At 35.6% G+C, this 16,585-nt stretch overlaps 1 protein-coding gene and 1 long non-coding RNA gene across 10 annotated transcripts in view; one reads left to right on the forward strand and one right to left on the reverse strand.

Moving 5' to 3' along the window:
- SLC8A1 (solute carrier family 8 member A1) overlaps positions 1-11,234 on the reverse strand; it is a 348,486-nt gene extending 337,252 nt beyond the window's left edge. For 4 of the 9 annotated variants that reach the window (XM_090281196.1, XM_090281200.1, XM_090281202.1 and 1 more), the window contains exon 1: positions 11,119-11,200. Coding sequence is in view for 5 of the 9 variants with exons in the window: in XM_090281198.1 (XP_090137324.1) it covers positions 11,119-11,157 (39 nt within the window). In the remaining 4 variants the exon portion in view is untranslated. Of the gene's footprint in view, positions 1-11,118 lie in introns of all 9 variants that reach the window. The other 5 variants (XM_090281194.1, XM_090281197.1, XM_090281193.1 and 2 more) reach the window with 3 other exon arrangements.
- Positions 10,533-16,585, forward strand: part of LOC150005866 (uncharacterized) — a 50,579-nt gene continuing 44,526 nt past the window's right edge. Inside the window, exons 1-2 of the long non-coding RNA XR_016511901.1 lie at positions 10,533-10,867; positions 13,087-13,254. This is a non-coding gene — a long non-coding RNA (uncharacterized LOC150005866). The remainder of the gene's footprint in view (positions 10,868-13,086; positions 13,255-16,585) is intronic.

Below are 16,585 nucleotides of genomic sequence, written 5' to 3' on the forward strand. Positions count from 1 at the left end.
ATTTTCAACTTGCAATAACATGGATGAAACTAGAAGACTTCATGCTAAGTGAAATAAGCCAGACACAGAAAAATAAATATTGCATAATCTCAATTACATGTGGAATCTAAAAAGCAAAAAACAAGCAAACAAACAAAACAACCCTCATCCCCCCCCCAAAAAAAAAAAAATCATAGAAAAAGAGATCAAACTTGTGGTTTTTAGAAGCAGAGGGAGGAGCCAGGGGAAACGGGAGGAAGTGGTCAAAAGGTACAAATTTCAGTTGTAAGTAAGTACTAGGAGTGTATGTACAACATGATGATACAGTTAACACTGCTCTGTGCCATACAGTTGTTAAGAGAGTAAATCCTATGAGCTCTCATCACAAGCAGAAAATTTTTTTTCTTTTTCCTTTTCTTTTTATTATATTAATATATGAAATGATGGCTGTTAGCTGAATCCATTGTGGTAATCATTTCACAGTATATGTAAACCAAACCATTGTGCTGTATACCTTAAGCTTATAACATGATGAATGTCAATATTTCTTAATAAAACTGGAAAAAAATATACCCCCTCCCCAACACGCCTGCCTGCTGAATTCATTGTAACCAGAGTAGAATGGTGGTTACCAGAGACTGAAAAGAAGAGTAGATAAAAAAGAAAAAGAAAAGAAAGTGGAAAGAAATAAAAAGTGGTTGCCAAGGGCTGAGGGAAGGTGACATTTCTAACATTTTACATTGTGGTATTAAATCTGTGTGAAAAACAAACACAAAAGAAATATTTTTTCCTTGCCTATCAAGACACATTCATAAAAACTTGGATGACATTAAATATGTATACGTTTTTCTTCCACCAAGAATCTGGTGAAACTGTGTGGGTACTTTACTCATATCCAAGGAAAATAAGCATCGTTTAAACACCATCCATCACTTGGAATGTGCAATCACATATTTATGAGGGCAGATGCGATGTGCTTGACTTTAAAACATGTGGCTCATTGAAAAGCATGGAAAGATAGGGGTTTTGTTATTTTGAACCCTTGATTATTGATGCGGATTCTCAACAGAAATGTTAGCATTTCAGAAGGTAATAAAATAAGCACAGAAAATTTGGTGTGAAATTTTAGGATCTTCATTTATTCTTTTCATATCTTCTAATTTTTTTCTAAATCTTTCACTCATATTTTGAAATCTTTCATTCATAATCTATGCTTCATTTTATTGTTTATAAATATATCAACCCATCCAAGACTGATTAGAATCTCCTAGATACCTAGCATTCCAATAAGTGTTGAAGAAATAAAGATGAATATCTTTTAGGTACTTAATTTTCAGTAAGTGAAAAATTGTATGTGTATGCTGAAGGTGCAAAGGTGAGCATAACATGATAATATTTTGAGATGATTTGTGGGGACTGGGAAGGAGTGATGGATTCAGATAATTAGAGATGTCTAAGGATAAAACTCAAAATGGAAGACTTCTGATGTCAGCTTGGCAAAGACATTGAACACAAGGTATTAATAACATCAGAGGAAAAAAAGCAAAATCACAAAGCACAGTAAAACTTTATGATGACTAACATCTGGTTGGAACACATGGGCAAAGATACTAATCATATTACAGAGAAACATATTTATTAAACTGGATACAGAGTAAGAATATCTACAAATAAAAAAGAATGAGGAATTGTTAAGTGATATTTCCTCAAATCTGGACTTGAAAACCCTGCCATTTACTATGCTTCTTGCCAAGTTTATATTACTTCAATATAAGAATGTGAAAATAAAAAGCTCAATGTTAAAATACAAGGTAGAGTAAAAGTAGATTTCAAGTTGTTTAAATGCAAAATAATATAATTATTTATAAATAATAATATAAGAATAAATTCTGTGTTTTGCATACTCACAGCTGTAAAACTTCTTTTGCCCCATCTCATAAAGACTTCATTTTTTGAAGTTATAAGGCTCAAAGACAAACCAACACAAAATATAAAAAGGATAACATTTTATAAGATTATCTGTGCTTCTCCCGTGCATAAAATGTAATAGTTGTGAGGAAATTTTGGTAATCATCCAATTCAAGCTCTTATTTTATGGTCAAAAAAGCTTAGATCCAGAAAATAAAAATAAATTTACTAAGGTTACAGAACTGGGGAATTGGAGAACCAAGGCCAGGCTCCAGTTCTCCTTCCACCAAAATACAACAATCTTTCCCATCTTATTTATGTCAATAGACAACCAGTCAGTAGCTCTGTTCTATCTCTGTAGTGGAGTTTTCTCATTTCTCATTCTTCTTCTCAATTTTTTTTAAACATTTGATATAGTTTTCCCTCTTTGCAGCTTTGAGAAACTTAAGGTCAGAACCAATCACCAAAATGTGTGTGCCTTCTCCCCTCTGCAGGCCTTTGCAATCACTACAATCAAATATTTGAGTCACTTGGCTCAAATTTTAACAAGGACCTGACATGTCTGGCTTCCCACTGCCTTTTGGTGACTCATCCATTTAATTTGTAATTTCTTTTAGGAACCTGGACACTTTTTGTCTTCAATCCATTAGCTTGTGGAAAAACGTTTTTGGTGCAAACATTAAAAATAAGCTCCACATTTCAAGGAGGAAACACAAGTATGAGAAATTGCTTTGGAGATCAAATAAATCATAAATATAACATGTAAAGCCAAACAGGACCTAGAGATTATTTAGCTTAATCTTCTCTTTGGCTGATGTTCAAAAAATCCATGCCATTCATTCATGAATGCAATTTGTGTCAGTCATTGGCAGGGCTGCTTCGGCCTTCTGTTTGATGACCTTAGTTGTGTCTTCTAAGGGAAATATAGAGGTAAATTCAGGAGGAAAAAATAAAGAGGAACTCTTTGTCATGCATCATGTTTATATGCTTTGTCGTCCAATATTTCATCTGACCACCCCCCCAAAATACTGATGAAGTCTATTTTATTATCATTTATTTACCAAAGAAGACCTGAATCTAAAACCAAAGTGAAAAGTCATATTGCTGGAGCATGACTAGAAGGGTGCTATTTGATTTGTCAATTTTGCATTCTGTTTACCTTTAACATATGCACTATAGTAAATGAAGTGAAGGTAAAGTTGAAAAGTTATGTATCTCTTGATATATAATTTTATGATTTTTCATAGATATGATTTATTTAGTGTTCATGATAATAAAAGCTGCCAATCTGAGTATCCCAGTAAAAACATGTGATGGGAAGAGCATAGGTTTTAGTGTCAAGTGGACATAAGTTCAAATTCTGGCATGTCAGCTTACAATGTAGTAGCTCAACAAACAATAGCAATAATAATAGTAGTAGTAGTAGTAGTAATTCTATCTCTGAAAGTAAAGCATTCTCTAAGGTCTATATACTTTATATTAAATGTGTAGAGGAATAGAAAAGGGTCCAAGTTCAGAACAAACTCTTAAAGTGTGTTTTTATTTCTTTTCTGATTATGCCTTCTTATTTCTGCATCAGATGACAATGGTGAGGACAATTTACATAAAGATGATAAGCAATATTAAGAACAAAGAGTGGGTGTAGGAACAAATCACAGATGCATCAGTTAGCTAGTAAAAATCGAACATTTACAACCACAGCCGTCTTACAAGTCCATTACTCCATTGTCTCACACAACATTTGACCATGAACTTTACAGCAGAAGGCATTGCAGTCATTGTGAAATACAATTTCCTCATCCTTCAGAGGAAACAGTGGTCTGGAGAAGATTAGTGACTTACTAACTATTTGCTTTGTGACAGAACTGGAACTTGAAGCCAGAATTTAGGATTTTGAGTGGAGCTGTTTACCTTCTCATCTCCACACATTGAAACTGGTGCCTGTTTAAAGACATACCTCCTTTGTTGATAGGGTTAGCCTTTGCCATAAAGGACTCTCAGTGATTATTCAGTTGTTAGCTGCCAGAAATTATTTGGTTCTCAAATGGCATCATTTATTTATTTATTTTATTTATTTAGAGGGAGAGGGGAAGGAAGGGAGAAAGAAAGGGAGAGAAACATTAATGTGATAGAGAAACACTGATCAGTTGCCTCCCTCTGAGCCACACCAGTCAGGCTACATTTTCTTTTTTCCTTTTTTACTATATCAGGCCCATTCAGGGGCTACATTTGAAGAGCTCTGGAGAGAACTCTTTCAGCAATTGTGAGACACCTAACCCTTACTCATTATTATTATTTATTTCTCACCATTAGAAAACAATTTGATTCTAATAAATGGAATAATACAAAGCCTAAGTCAAGTTTTAGAATCTATTTAAATTTTTAGATGTCCTCTAAATGGCATGTCCATAGCACTCTAAATAAACAGACTATTTGACTAGGTATATGTGGCGTATTTGCTTGTACACACTGGTAAACTGAGACAAGTTTCCAGATCCAAATGAAAGCACTACTAAAGTGGTGTGTGGTATTGTGTAATTAAAATAAAATTTCTATAACTATTACCTAAAAGGATTTCAAAACTATCTGAAGAGAGAAAATACTGCTATATGGCAAATACTTCAAACAGTTGGATCAAGATCTGGATAATGTTGCTAAAAATGCTAATAGAAGCTTCTTGTTATCACCATGTGTTGTTTTTACCCTTTATAACTAGATAAACTGTGCTTGATTTTCAAAAAGTTATTCTCAGAATATTTGTGAAGGTTGAATGGTAAAATAACTGAAAAGAGAATATTCAACTAAAAGAGAAAGATTTCAATGATCCCCCTTTCCATGTAAGTCCTCTCACTTTAAGGCTGGAGAGGTTGATGGCTTTGCAACAGGTGACTTATTGGGTAGCCTTACAATAAATAGATGGTGTATTTGGGAGTTAGTCAACTACCAAAGCCCACACATCCTTCAACATGGGAATGAGTAATGTTACAAAAAAATCCGTTTATAATTTAGTCAAGTGGACCTTTGAATGTAAAGAACAAACAGGATTCTTAAAATTAGCTTACTAGTTTGAAGCTAAATGGTGAAGAGATAGATCCCTTGCTTAAGGCGTGTGGGAGGCAAAAGAAAAACATAACTTCTTAGAATACATTTTCTTCTAGTTCTTCATCCAATGAGAATTATTTTGACTTATTCATTTTTGTTATTCGATAACCATTTATGGACTATACCCACTGTATGTCAGACACTGTGTCAAGCCCTTCATATAAAAGGATGAGTAAGATAAGTACATGCTCCCAAGTTGCTTAGAGTCTAATGAGGAGGTGGAAAAACACATGATGACAATACTAGGTACTATCATGTGCGAGGTGCAGTAGGAACACAGAGGAGAACACAAATCAGAATTGGATGATGGGAAGAAGAAAGTCACAAAGGGAATTGTTCATGTATTGAGTCTTAAAGCAACAGCAGCATTTGGTAAGTGAAAAGAGAACAAAAACACCAAAGAAAGAAGGTAATAAACGAATAAGAAAAGGGAGATCAGAGTCACTCTTGACTACTGTAGTGAATCATAAGTAGTTTGGTAAACCTGGGACAAAGAATGATTATTGGGAGGTAGAGAGAGAGAAGCTTAGGGACATAGGCAGGGCTACAATTTCAAGGGTTTCTGGTACTAAGCTAATGAGTTTGGATTTTATCCTGGAAGTTGTAGGGATTTATTTAAAAGTTTTACAAATGAGTATGACTAGTCAAACTTGTGTCTTAGTAAGATCACTTTGTCAGCAAAGTGGAGGCTAGTGGGAAGTGGCCAGGCTGGGGGAAGCGCATGTTTTAGCATGCTATTGCAATCACTTATGTAATAATTTACAAAAGGCAGTGGTAATGGATGTGAGTGACATTCAGGGGGTATGATTATAGGATTTGCGGACTAATTTGTTGTGGTGCGGAGATAGCAAGTCAGGGAAAAATGTCTAAGCTGCCTTTTTGATTTAAGGTTAATCAAAGAGTTAGATAAACCAGAAAAGTCAGTCAGATGGAAAGTAAACATAATGAGTTTAATTTTGAACATATTGAGTTAGGAGAGCTTCAGAAATGTGTTTAATAGACAGTTGGATGTATGGATGGGAGGGTAGACAATAAACATTAGTAATGGGAAATGAGTCAAAAATAAAAGTGATGCTAAACCAGTACCTAGCTGCTCTAAATTTGTTCAGAAGCTTTGCATAAGTAAATTACATTCTAACATATGAAAACATCTTTAAAAAATGCTGAACCAACCAGCAGTTTTTGAGGACCTCTGGAAATTAGAAGAGAAACTGTAAGTTTGCAAGTAAGCAAATATAGTGTCAATGTTCAAAGTAAAGTCAGCCTGACCTCATAACATTAAGGGATCTTAAACTAACGGGATAGAGGAATGCTTAACGCATTAGCAATTGTTATTAGTAGCTACAGGAGCATAGATGAGGGAAATCTACCACTCCTCCTAGGAAATATTAGGCAAAAGAAGAGATGTAAAGAAATACTCTTCAAGCAGTTTGTTAAAATTTATGTATTAAGCCAGTGTCTAGAAGTCAGTGAAAGTTCCCAAGTATCTTGGTTGCAGGCTCACCTACCCAGCTCCCATCAGAGCATATGGGAAGTCAGCTGCCTGCAATGATCTCGACCCTAGGACCAAGGACAGCTTTTCTGCTTGAGTGTCTGACAAGGTTAGGTACTTCTTCCATTTCTGAGCTCATCTTTTTGTCTTCATGCTTTGCCCACTTTACTTGTTCACACATGTTTCTGGCTTCTGTGTCAATGACAATTCAGAATCTGTTTTTTGTTTTTGTTTTTCCTGGTCTGCTGTCCTTGACTCTGATCCCAAGTCCTTACTGGAGGAGAAAGAGAGGGCACCGAAAAACTACCTGTAAAAATTCCCAGACATAAACTGAAGTCCATAGAACAACAAGAATAAAACAAATATTAGATTTTCATGGAAAACAGGAAAAGACTTCTTTGTCTCTCCAGGAGATCAGAATGAACTTGACATTTTGCTAGCAGCTAAATCAGGGTGACACTGCTTCTAAATTGTGGTTTGGAGCTCCCCACACCACTGACTTACTGTATCCACTCAACAATCTAACATCTTGGAATCACAGGCATCGCTCATTCCACTCTATCCCTGAACCATACCTTTTATTATTCCCCAGCCTGAGTTCATCAGAAGGCTGGAGTCATACAATAATATCTCCTTGAAAAAATAAAATCCATGGACAAATGACTTTGAGAAATACTGTATACCATAAACAGTGCTTAGATCTTTTTAAGGTAGGTTAGCTTAATAAAAACTCCAAGAACTCCTTCAGCAAAGAATCAGTTTACCTGCATTTAATCTAGTAGTCCCTAGTTTATTCTTTCAGAGAATTATTTTTAGTCTATAGCCCATTTATATGTTATAAATCTAGTATTTGGTGAAAGAATTTGGTAGCTGCTTTCCTTTGAACACCTACTCAATACTCCTTTATTCTTGAAACAGCCTTTTAATTAGGGCAAGCATATGTCCCAATTTGTCTGGGACATTCCCATTTCACTGCTGTTTATCTAGTGTAATTATTAATAGTTCCCCTTTTTACACTCAGAAATGTTCTGATGACCCATAATATAGACACTTGACTTATAAGATATCTATTATTATCACCTGGAGGATAATAATGCCCCTAAAATATCATGGGGCATATTGAAAAAATAACTGCCCTCCCTTGCCTGAACCCCATCAGCACATTTAATTGAGGTGTGTTGTGGACATTAACCACTCCCCCCCAAAGTGTTTCTAATGTGCAGTTAGAGTTGACAATGTGGCTGATCTCCAGGGAAGAAGTCAATGGAATAGGAAAGTCTATTTTTTTTCCTCAGCAGCACTAAGTTTAGCCTTGGAAATTTGTTCCCCTTCCATTACTTTATATATACCTTAACACTACTTTTACAAAATTTCTGGCATAAAATTTTCTTTTAATATCTGGTCATGACACTTGAAAATGTCATGTATCTTTAAGATTAAGAAATTGGCAATGGTGCAACATAGAAATCAGTTCTGGTCAGAAAATCATGTGATCTGGATTCTTTGGAAACTTCACTTTCTGGTTACCAACCTTAGAGAAAGTGTATAGTCTCTCTGGTTTTCAAATTCCTCAGCCTACAACAGGAGCCTAATGAACAAAACAAACAAATGCACAAAATAGAACCAGACACATGGAAACAAGGGACAGACTGACAGTGACCAGAGGGGAAGGAAGGAGGGGGAGGTGGGAAGAAAGAAGGGGAAGGGTTTAGTCAAGGGACTAGTATAAATGACCCATGGACAGGGACAGCAGGGTGAGGATTGACTGTGGGAGCAGGCGATGGGCTAGGCAGTTGAGTGCAATGGGGGAATAATTGGGAGAACTCTAATAGAATAAAAATAAAAAATTAAAAAATTAAAAAATTAAATTCCTCAGCTGTACTATTTCCTAGTCTCCTGTCTTCTGTCATTTTTAAAGTTCTTAAAATCTTCAGTGGTTTTCTGAATATCCCACAGTTTTTAATCACCTGAATAAAATTTATATTATTGTAAATTTCCAAAGGCATTTTAAAGAAAAGAGTAACCAAAGCTATCAGTTCCTTGAAATGTAATGACCTTTCTTATGGGCTAAAAATTTCCATGCTTCTGGAAGAGTAATCTCTACTCTTACTCTTTGTACAAATTTTCCCAGTATATTCAGGGATAGCATTCCCCATCAAAGTCCCTAAAACACTTTCTCTTCACCTTGGTTGGAGCATCATCCCATACCCAGAAGATTGCAGGTTTGATCCTGGGTTGGGATGTGTACAGAAGGCAACCAATCAGTACTTCTCTCTCTCTCCCTTTTTCTCTCTCTAAAAATCAATAAGCATATTGCTCCTTCTGCTCATTGACCAGGCCCAGGAGCTACCCAGTCTGGTCCTATCATATAGACAGAAGCCTTGAATTTGTGCTCTGCCATCTTAGGACAAATGTTAACTTCTCTACTATTCTTGGCCACCATGAATTTGCTTCATATCTCAGCTAACTGTAGCATATATAGAATATTCAAGTCATTTTTTCCATATAAGACTGTTAATACTTCCAATTATCTTCTCAAAATATGATCTTTTCAAGACTTTCTACATGTATAGTCATCACTGAATGCTTAAGAAGACATAAGTCAAAAGGTCAAAAGTAGCTTGTCTGCTTGTTACCTTTTTTCCATAGATGTTGCCATACTATATATATATATATATAATAGCAGTAAGTCATTGATTATTACTTATATTACACTTACTAAAATTTTTTGCTAAAGTAAAATGAGAGCAGACCTTTCTCCTGAGAAATACACTCTTGAAATGAACTTGGCAGTAAGCAAATGAGAAAACAGCCTATGATATTATATGTGCCTTGCATCTGATCACAAATACTAGTGACATAATTTAGAATAATCTTTTACATATTGAAAATTCCCAAAACTCTTGTTGTGTTGTTCCTCTTGGAAAGCTGGTTGATATGTAGTATTTAATTAAGTATTTTCAAATCATCCTTTTGTAGGCCTGTTTCACTTTAGCTCAAGTTATGACAGCTTGTTGCTGTTAGTTTTAAAAAAGAAGGCATAGTTTATTCTCTCTCTCTCTCACACACACACTCTCTTTTGGTCTCAGATACAGAATATTTGTGTTTTTAAGTGAAATAAAACAGCCTATTTCAGAGATGAGGTAAGAGTAAGAGTGAATGTGCTGTTAACGTAATATGTTGTCAGTGTAAATAAACTATACAGGAAAAGGAATAATCCAATGAAAACAACCATATTTAAGTATTATTATGGAAATAGAATCATACTTTATATTTTTCTGCTACTTTTTTGGTGTTATGGAACTTCTGCAACTTGATGGAAACCATCACATAACTAGAGTCATTTCATGTATAACCCTTAAGTGAATTGCCTTAGCCAGCTACCTAATTTACCCAATGAACATCATTATTATTTTCTTACACTTGTTTATTGATCATTTTCCATGTCATGCTTTGTCATCAAGGAAAGAAAAATCACATTCAGTATTTCTTTCTTCTTTTCCTCTCATGCTCGGTCATAAGATTGAAAACTTTTAGTTAAATGAACAGTTGGTTCAGATACTACTTGAAATATAGACTCATTATTCTCAAAAAGAGAAATCTTGAATTTAAATTCCATTATCTTGTGTAAAACTTCTTTTAATTAAATCTTAGGAAAACACATATATTTCACAGATGTGACTTGTAATATTTTGCCCTTGATTTTTGAATTTGCAGGAGTTCTCAGATTTTGCTAACAATTTTAAAAGAACTTCTTTGATGATCTAATTATTACAGTTTGGTTTTTCATTGCAGTAGCATTTTAAGTATCATTGACATGATTTGGCTATTGTCCCTGTCTTCACATTCATACTTTTTCTTCAGACCCCTGAGACATACGGCTTCTGTTATTCAGCCGCAATCCGCTATTCCCAATACATCTCTGATGACAAAACTATGATAAGCTTCCGAAAATTTTCTCCTCAAATTCCCAAGGGTTCAGTCATTAGCAAAACAGAGAGCAAGGAAATGGGAAAGGTACTGAGATAAGTCCAGCGCCCACAGCTGGTTTCAGCAATTTCAGCTTGTGCAAGTCCCCGTGTTTGTTAAAGAAACCCAAGAATCTTTGAACAGGATGTAATCAAACTCCAATCTGCTGAGAAACACTGCAAAAATGACTTCAGCTGCCAAAAATAATCATGTCGTTTACAAGCAGCTCTTCCTATGTCTAAGGAAGGATTAACCACACAGGAGCTTATGCCAGCTTTGGAGGAGCAAACTAAGAAAAGGGCAAATCCTGCCTCCCCGACCCTAAAATGCACAGTATCGGGACCCACCGGAAGCTGTGGCCCATTCCAAAGGCACCGGCAATACCGAGGGAGAGTCACATCTACGAGAAACTGAACGGTAAGTGACCCCAAGCGAAGGGATTCTATTTGACAACAATTCGGTGCTGTCACTTTCCCTCTGTTAACAGGGCTGCTCTGTCTCTCGAAGGCAGAGCTGTTAAATACCTTAGTCAAAAACCCAACTCAAATCTTTCCTTTTTTCACCCAAAATATTATCTGGCAGTTTCCCTTAAGGGACCTCAAGAACTTGGGAGGGAATACACACGAATGAGCCTGCAGATACTTTCATCACAAAAGCCCTGCACCTACCTCTGTGAAGCCTGGGCCGCTTGCTTGCTCAGTCGGCATGGGTTAGATGTGAAAACAGTCCCCGTGTGATGGCTTCTCCAAATTTACCAGAAGGAAAGGACCTGAGATGCTTGTCCTTTAAGTGTCTCTGAACATGGTTTGCATAGCTAGATCCCTGCTTATCTGTGCCTTTCGGCTTTCGCTTCCATACATGGATCTGTTCCCAACAGTAACTCCAAGCTGTCGAAAAGGAGCTATCTGGCAGCTCCCAGCTTCATCCAACACATGGATGATAAAAATACACATATAGAGAGCCTTCCAGCCAGGCTCGTTTCTCACCCCACCATCCTGCCACTGTGCCTTTTTGCAAATACCCCTTTCAGATGGACATTTCTCCTTTCCAGACCTTTAGGGAACTACCAGTTTCTGATGCCCACATAGAGTTTTCAGGATGTGGGTTTGCTTAGCTTTATGAAAACAGAGACATGATTAGGATCCCAGGATCTTCATCCTTAAACATTGTAGCAATAAGATATGAAGGGGACCCAAGAAATGTTTAGTGAATGAATGAATAAATATATAAATGAATGGCTGAGCAAATGGATGACATTGTATGTGAATATAATTGTTCATTTAATTAGGAAGAGTTGTTGACACTCTGGATTATTTGTTTTAAAGGATAAAGTAGCAGCAAAAGGTCAAAGTAATCAAAATCTCGAAAAAGAAAAGAAGAGGTCAGTTTCTTATTTCAGCAGCTTCTCATTTAGGATATTGTGGCAGTTCCTACTAAGTAAGTTATTATAGAGCATATGGTTTGAGATTTAGAAAACTTTTTTTAATATTAAGAATGTAAACCTGTATAGAATACTAATTGCTGCATTTGTTAAGTGCCAGTGATACTTGAAATGACATATAACTGTGACCTAAATTTTAAGACAGGGGAGAGGGGTCATAAATTCTGCTCTGTGTAGTAGAGAGGCTGGAAGTACCCCTGCAGGGGATTGCCCAAACTGCTTAGCTTTCCAGTTCCTTTATAATTCAGCTTCTCAGTTTTTAAATTTTCTATCTTTTAAAAAATTTATTGTTACTCCTCTGTAACAAGAGATCAAAATATATAGAGAGGGAGAGAGACAGGTAATTTTCAAATAAAATTTTTCCATTGGCAATATTTTTTTCTCAAAATAATGTTAAAACTCTTGTAGAGTCTCTTGTTTGAAGAAAAAAAAATACATCTGAGGCATATAGGCATAATTCATTTTGGTGTTCTGAAATGAAATGTTCGCTTTAAAAATTCCAAAGGAAAAAAAGGAGGGATAGACAAAACACCTATCTACCTGTCTATAGGGAGTTTTTTATGCTATCCTTTCTACTTTGTTTATATTTAACATTTCTATGAAATAAATAAAAGACAAAAGAGATAAGGGTACAAAACAGATATATGAATGGCAAGTTTGAGGAATCCTAGATTTTAGTAATCCCTGTGCAAAACCACTTAGGCCATAACAAAAAGGGGCCAAGGTTGTAGTTTTTTAGTTAAAATATCCTGTCATTTAACCTCTTTCTATTTAAATTCAATTATATATTTACATATTTTCATATTCTATATAGTAATTTACTTTATGTTATATATTATCTAGATAATACATTATATACAATGCACGCATAATAACATATTATCTACATATCTAATGAAAATTAATATATTTTTTAAAATTTGACCAAATATAGCTCAGTGATGGACATAGTAGATGATTCAAAATCCTCTCTTCCCTTGCCTTTTCTGTTTTAGAAATCCAAAAGCAAAACTATTTTCTTATTGTCCTTTGCAGCTGGGAATGACCATGTAACTCAGTTTGGTCAAGCAGGTGCAAACACCAGTTCCCTGGGCGGGACTTCAGGGAAGCTTTTATTTATCTGTTAAGACCTGACAGGCTCAGTTTTTGTGCCTCTGGTTTCTGTACACCTTCCACTTATTTCTTTCTGAGACAGCAAATTTGAAGCCTGAAACTGCAGCAGCCTTTCGGCTACCAGGAGTGGACAAACAGAGGACAAAGGCCTACGAAATAAGGAAGGTGAACCAAATATCATCAATTTGCTGTCACAGCCCTGAACTACCCAGCTCTGAACTTCCTGTCATGTGAGAAAAGTAAAACCAAAGTTAGTACAAAAAAAGTAGATTCTAGATTGTGAACTCAGGATTTGAATTTAAAAATTGTGCTCTGGTTCTGCCTGTTACTTACAAGCTGAATGATATTGGTCATGTTATGGAGTTCTATTTTCTTCTCTGTTAGTCAAGAGAACACTTGACCTTCTAACCTTAGAATTATTCTGTGAGTTAATGTGTGTGGTATATCTTCATAAATTGTAAGAGATTAATTATATCAACGTAAGGTACTGTTTATTTAATATACATGGCTGTTGATACATGTGACTCCACAGTTACAGATCACAGGGCTAGGCGTCTGCTTTCTATTCAAAGAGGAATTTGCAGACACTTCGACTGGCTTAACTTAAAACCTCTTGTGAATTCTGCTCTGAAGTTAGAAGTAGCTAAGGTATGAAAAAGATTGTATATTTCAAAATCAGCCTGCCTATTTTGGGTTGGCCAAACTGAGATGGCATGTTCTTGGTGAGGTTCACTGCAGAAGTGATCCAGTTTCCTGCCTTAACTTAGATAATCAGTACTCTGCCTTGGGTGATCTTTTCCAGTTCTGGAAGATGCTGTGCAATGTGTGGATAGGAAAAGATCTCCTGATAAAGAGGTTAAAGGCCTATCACGCTCCAAAGAAAGAGGTTAAATTGTTCTCCTATGTACCCTGTAGATGCAAAAGTCAGGATTTAATATATGAACATAATTTGCCAAACTCCATGAAGGATATAATACAATGCTTCCAGGCATGCTGCTTCACTATGGGGTGCTTTGCACAGGCTGTTCTTTTCAGTGAAATGTTCTGCACCTCTGCCCAAAATTATGTATACACATACACGCACTTCACCTTTGCCAGAAGAACATATTCTCAGTCTTTTAACATTCAGCTCAGTGTCTCTTCTTTTTTCGGAGTCTTTTCTGACCTTAACAACCAGGTATTGCAAAGCACATAAGCATACTACTGTACTTTGTTCCTACCTGTCTGCCCTTGGCCATTAGACTGTGAGCTCCCGGAGGACGGAGGCATCGTGTGATTTGCCAATTCTGTATTCTGTATTACCGACATTCTGTCTGTCCTATAGTAAGAAAAACATAACAAGTTTGTTGAAGAATCAACTACATTGATAAATGAGTGAAAAATGAGTAAATGATAGGTAAATCTCAACTAGTGACCATTAGCTTAGCAACCCTCCCTGCTGTGTAAGGTGTAAGAATCTCAAATATTCCATTGCCCATCTGGGTAGGGACCGTCAACTCAAAGGACACAGAAAACAGCATCTGGAAATATTGACACCACTCTGATTTATCCAGGAAGATTATGTAATGTTTCTAGTTACCCAGCTCAATGGACCACTGCATTAGCACAGAGCATTTAGAGTGAATAGCTGACTCCCACTATTACTATTAAAAAGGAGGTGAGAGTTGTGATTTTAAAAAAGATTATAGATATTAAAGTTTGTGTGATTTAAGAAATAAGTTGTTTTTGTCTAATGATGTGGGGGGAATCTTTTATAAAAAGTTTTTTAAGGCACACAGCAAGTTTTCAAAGGAATTGAAGGCAAACGAATAGCAAAATGTCCATTCCATCTTGTAAGACTAGAAATGAGAAAGAGACTAAACATGGCTCTTCTCCTTGAAGAACCACTTCAAACATCATCTCTTCTAAGTAGATTTTTTTTACCTTTTTCCAGCACCAGCACTGACATAATAATTAGTCTCAGTCGGGTTCCGTTAGCACAATGTTCAGATTTCTTTTTTTTAACAACTTTTTTTAGAGATATAAGTCACATACCATACAATTCACCAAATTAAAGTTTATGATTCAGAGTCTTTTAGTATATTCACAGATATGTGCAATCATCACCACAGTCAGTTTTAAAATATTTTTATCACTTCCTCATTCTTCCATCCTCCCCTGCCACCAAGTAACCACGCATCTACTTTCTTCTGTCTTTATGAATTTCCCTGCTGTGGACTTCCACATGCCTGGAATCATATAATACATGGTCTTTGTGACTGGCTTCTTTTCACTTTGTGTAGTTCATCCACTGGTAGCCAGAATCAGTAGTTCATTCCTCTTTATGGCCAAATAATATTCCATTATGTAGATCCATTATGTATTGTTTATCCATTCATCTGTTAATGAACACTTGGATGGTTTCCATTTTTTGGCAATTATGAACAATGATGCTGTAAATATTTGTGTACAAGTTTCTGCGTGAACATTTGCTTTCATTTCTCTAAGCTATGTACCCAGGAATGGACTTGCTGATAATGCTATGCTTAATTGTTTGAGAAACTGTGCAATGGCCATCCAAAGCAGGTGCACCATTTTACATTCTTACCAGCACTGTATGAGGGGTTAAATTTTCCACATGCTTTTCATATGACTCTTTTGTTATCTCATGTTTTTATTCTAGGTATCCTAGTGTTTGTGAAGTGGTATCTCATTGTGGTTTGATTTGCTTTCCCTGAGGACTAATGATGTTGAACAGTTTTTCAAGTGTTTATTTTTTTATTAGTGTATCTTCCTTGGAGAAATATCTATTCAGATTCTTTGGTCTTTAAAAAATAACAGGGTTATTTGTCTTTTTTATTATTGAGTCGTAAATGTTCTTTATACAATCCAGACACAACTCCTTTAGATATATTATTTGCAATTATTTTCTTGCATTCTGTGGATTTTTTCATTTTCTTGATGGCGTTCTTTTAAGCACAAAAGTTTCAAATGTTGATGAAGTTCTATAGATCTGTTGTTTTCCTTTTTTGCTCATACTTTTGGTATCATATGCCAAATCTGGGGTCGTAAAAAATTTGCCCCTATGCTTTTCTCTAAGAGTTTTATAGTTTTAGTTCTTACATTTAGGTCTTTCATTCACTTAGAGGTATCTTTTCTATAATATATAAAATGACCTGCATTCTTTTGTATCTGGATATCCATTTGTTCCAGAACCATCTCTTGAAACAACTATTCTTTCTCATTGAATAATCTTGGTACCCTTGTGAATATCAGTTGCCCTTAGATGTATAGGTTTACTTCTGGCATCTCAGTTTTTTCCTATTGACCTATATATCTCTCCTTATACCAGGGACACACTGTCTTCATTACATTATTTTGTAGTAGTTTTGAAATCAGAATATGTGAGTTCTCCTACTTTGTTCTTCTTTTTCAGGATTATTTTGGCTATTATGGGCCTCTTTTAAGTCAATATAAATTTTAGAATCAGGCTGCCAATTTCTATAATAAAGTCAACTGAGATTCTGATAGAAATTATGTTGAATTCATAAATCAGCTTAGGGTGCACTGCCAGCTTAATATTAAGTTTACTGATCCATAGC

This window comes from Furipterus horrens, unplaced genomic scaffold (genome assembly GCF_987537825.1).
Source record: "Furipterus horrens unplaced genomic scaffold, mFurHor1.1.pri manual_scaffold_6, whole genome shotgun sequence".
Classification (NCBI taxonomy): Eukaryota; Metazoa; Chordata; class Mammalia; order Chiroptera; family Furipteridae; genus Furipterus; species Furipterus horrens.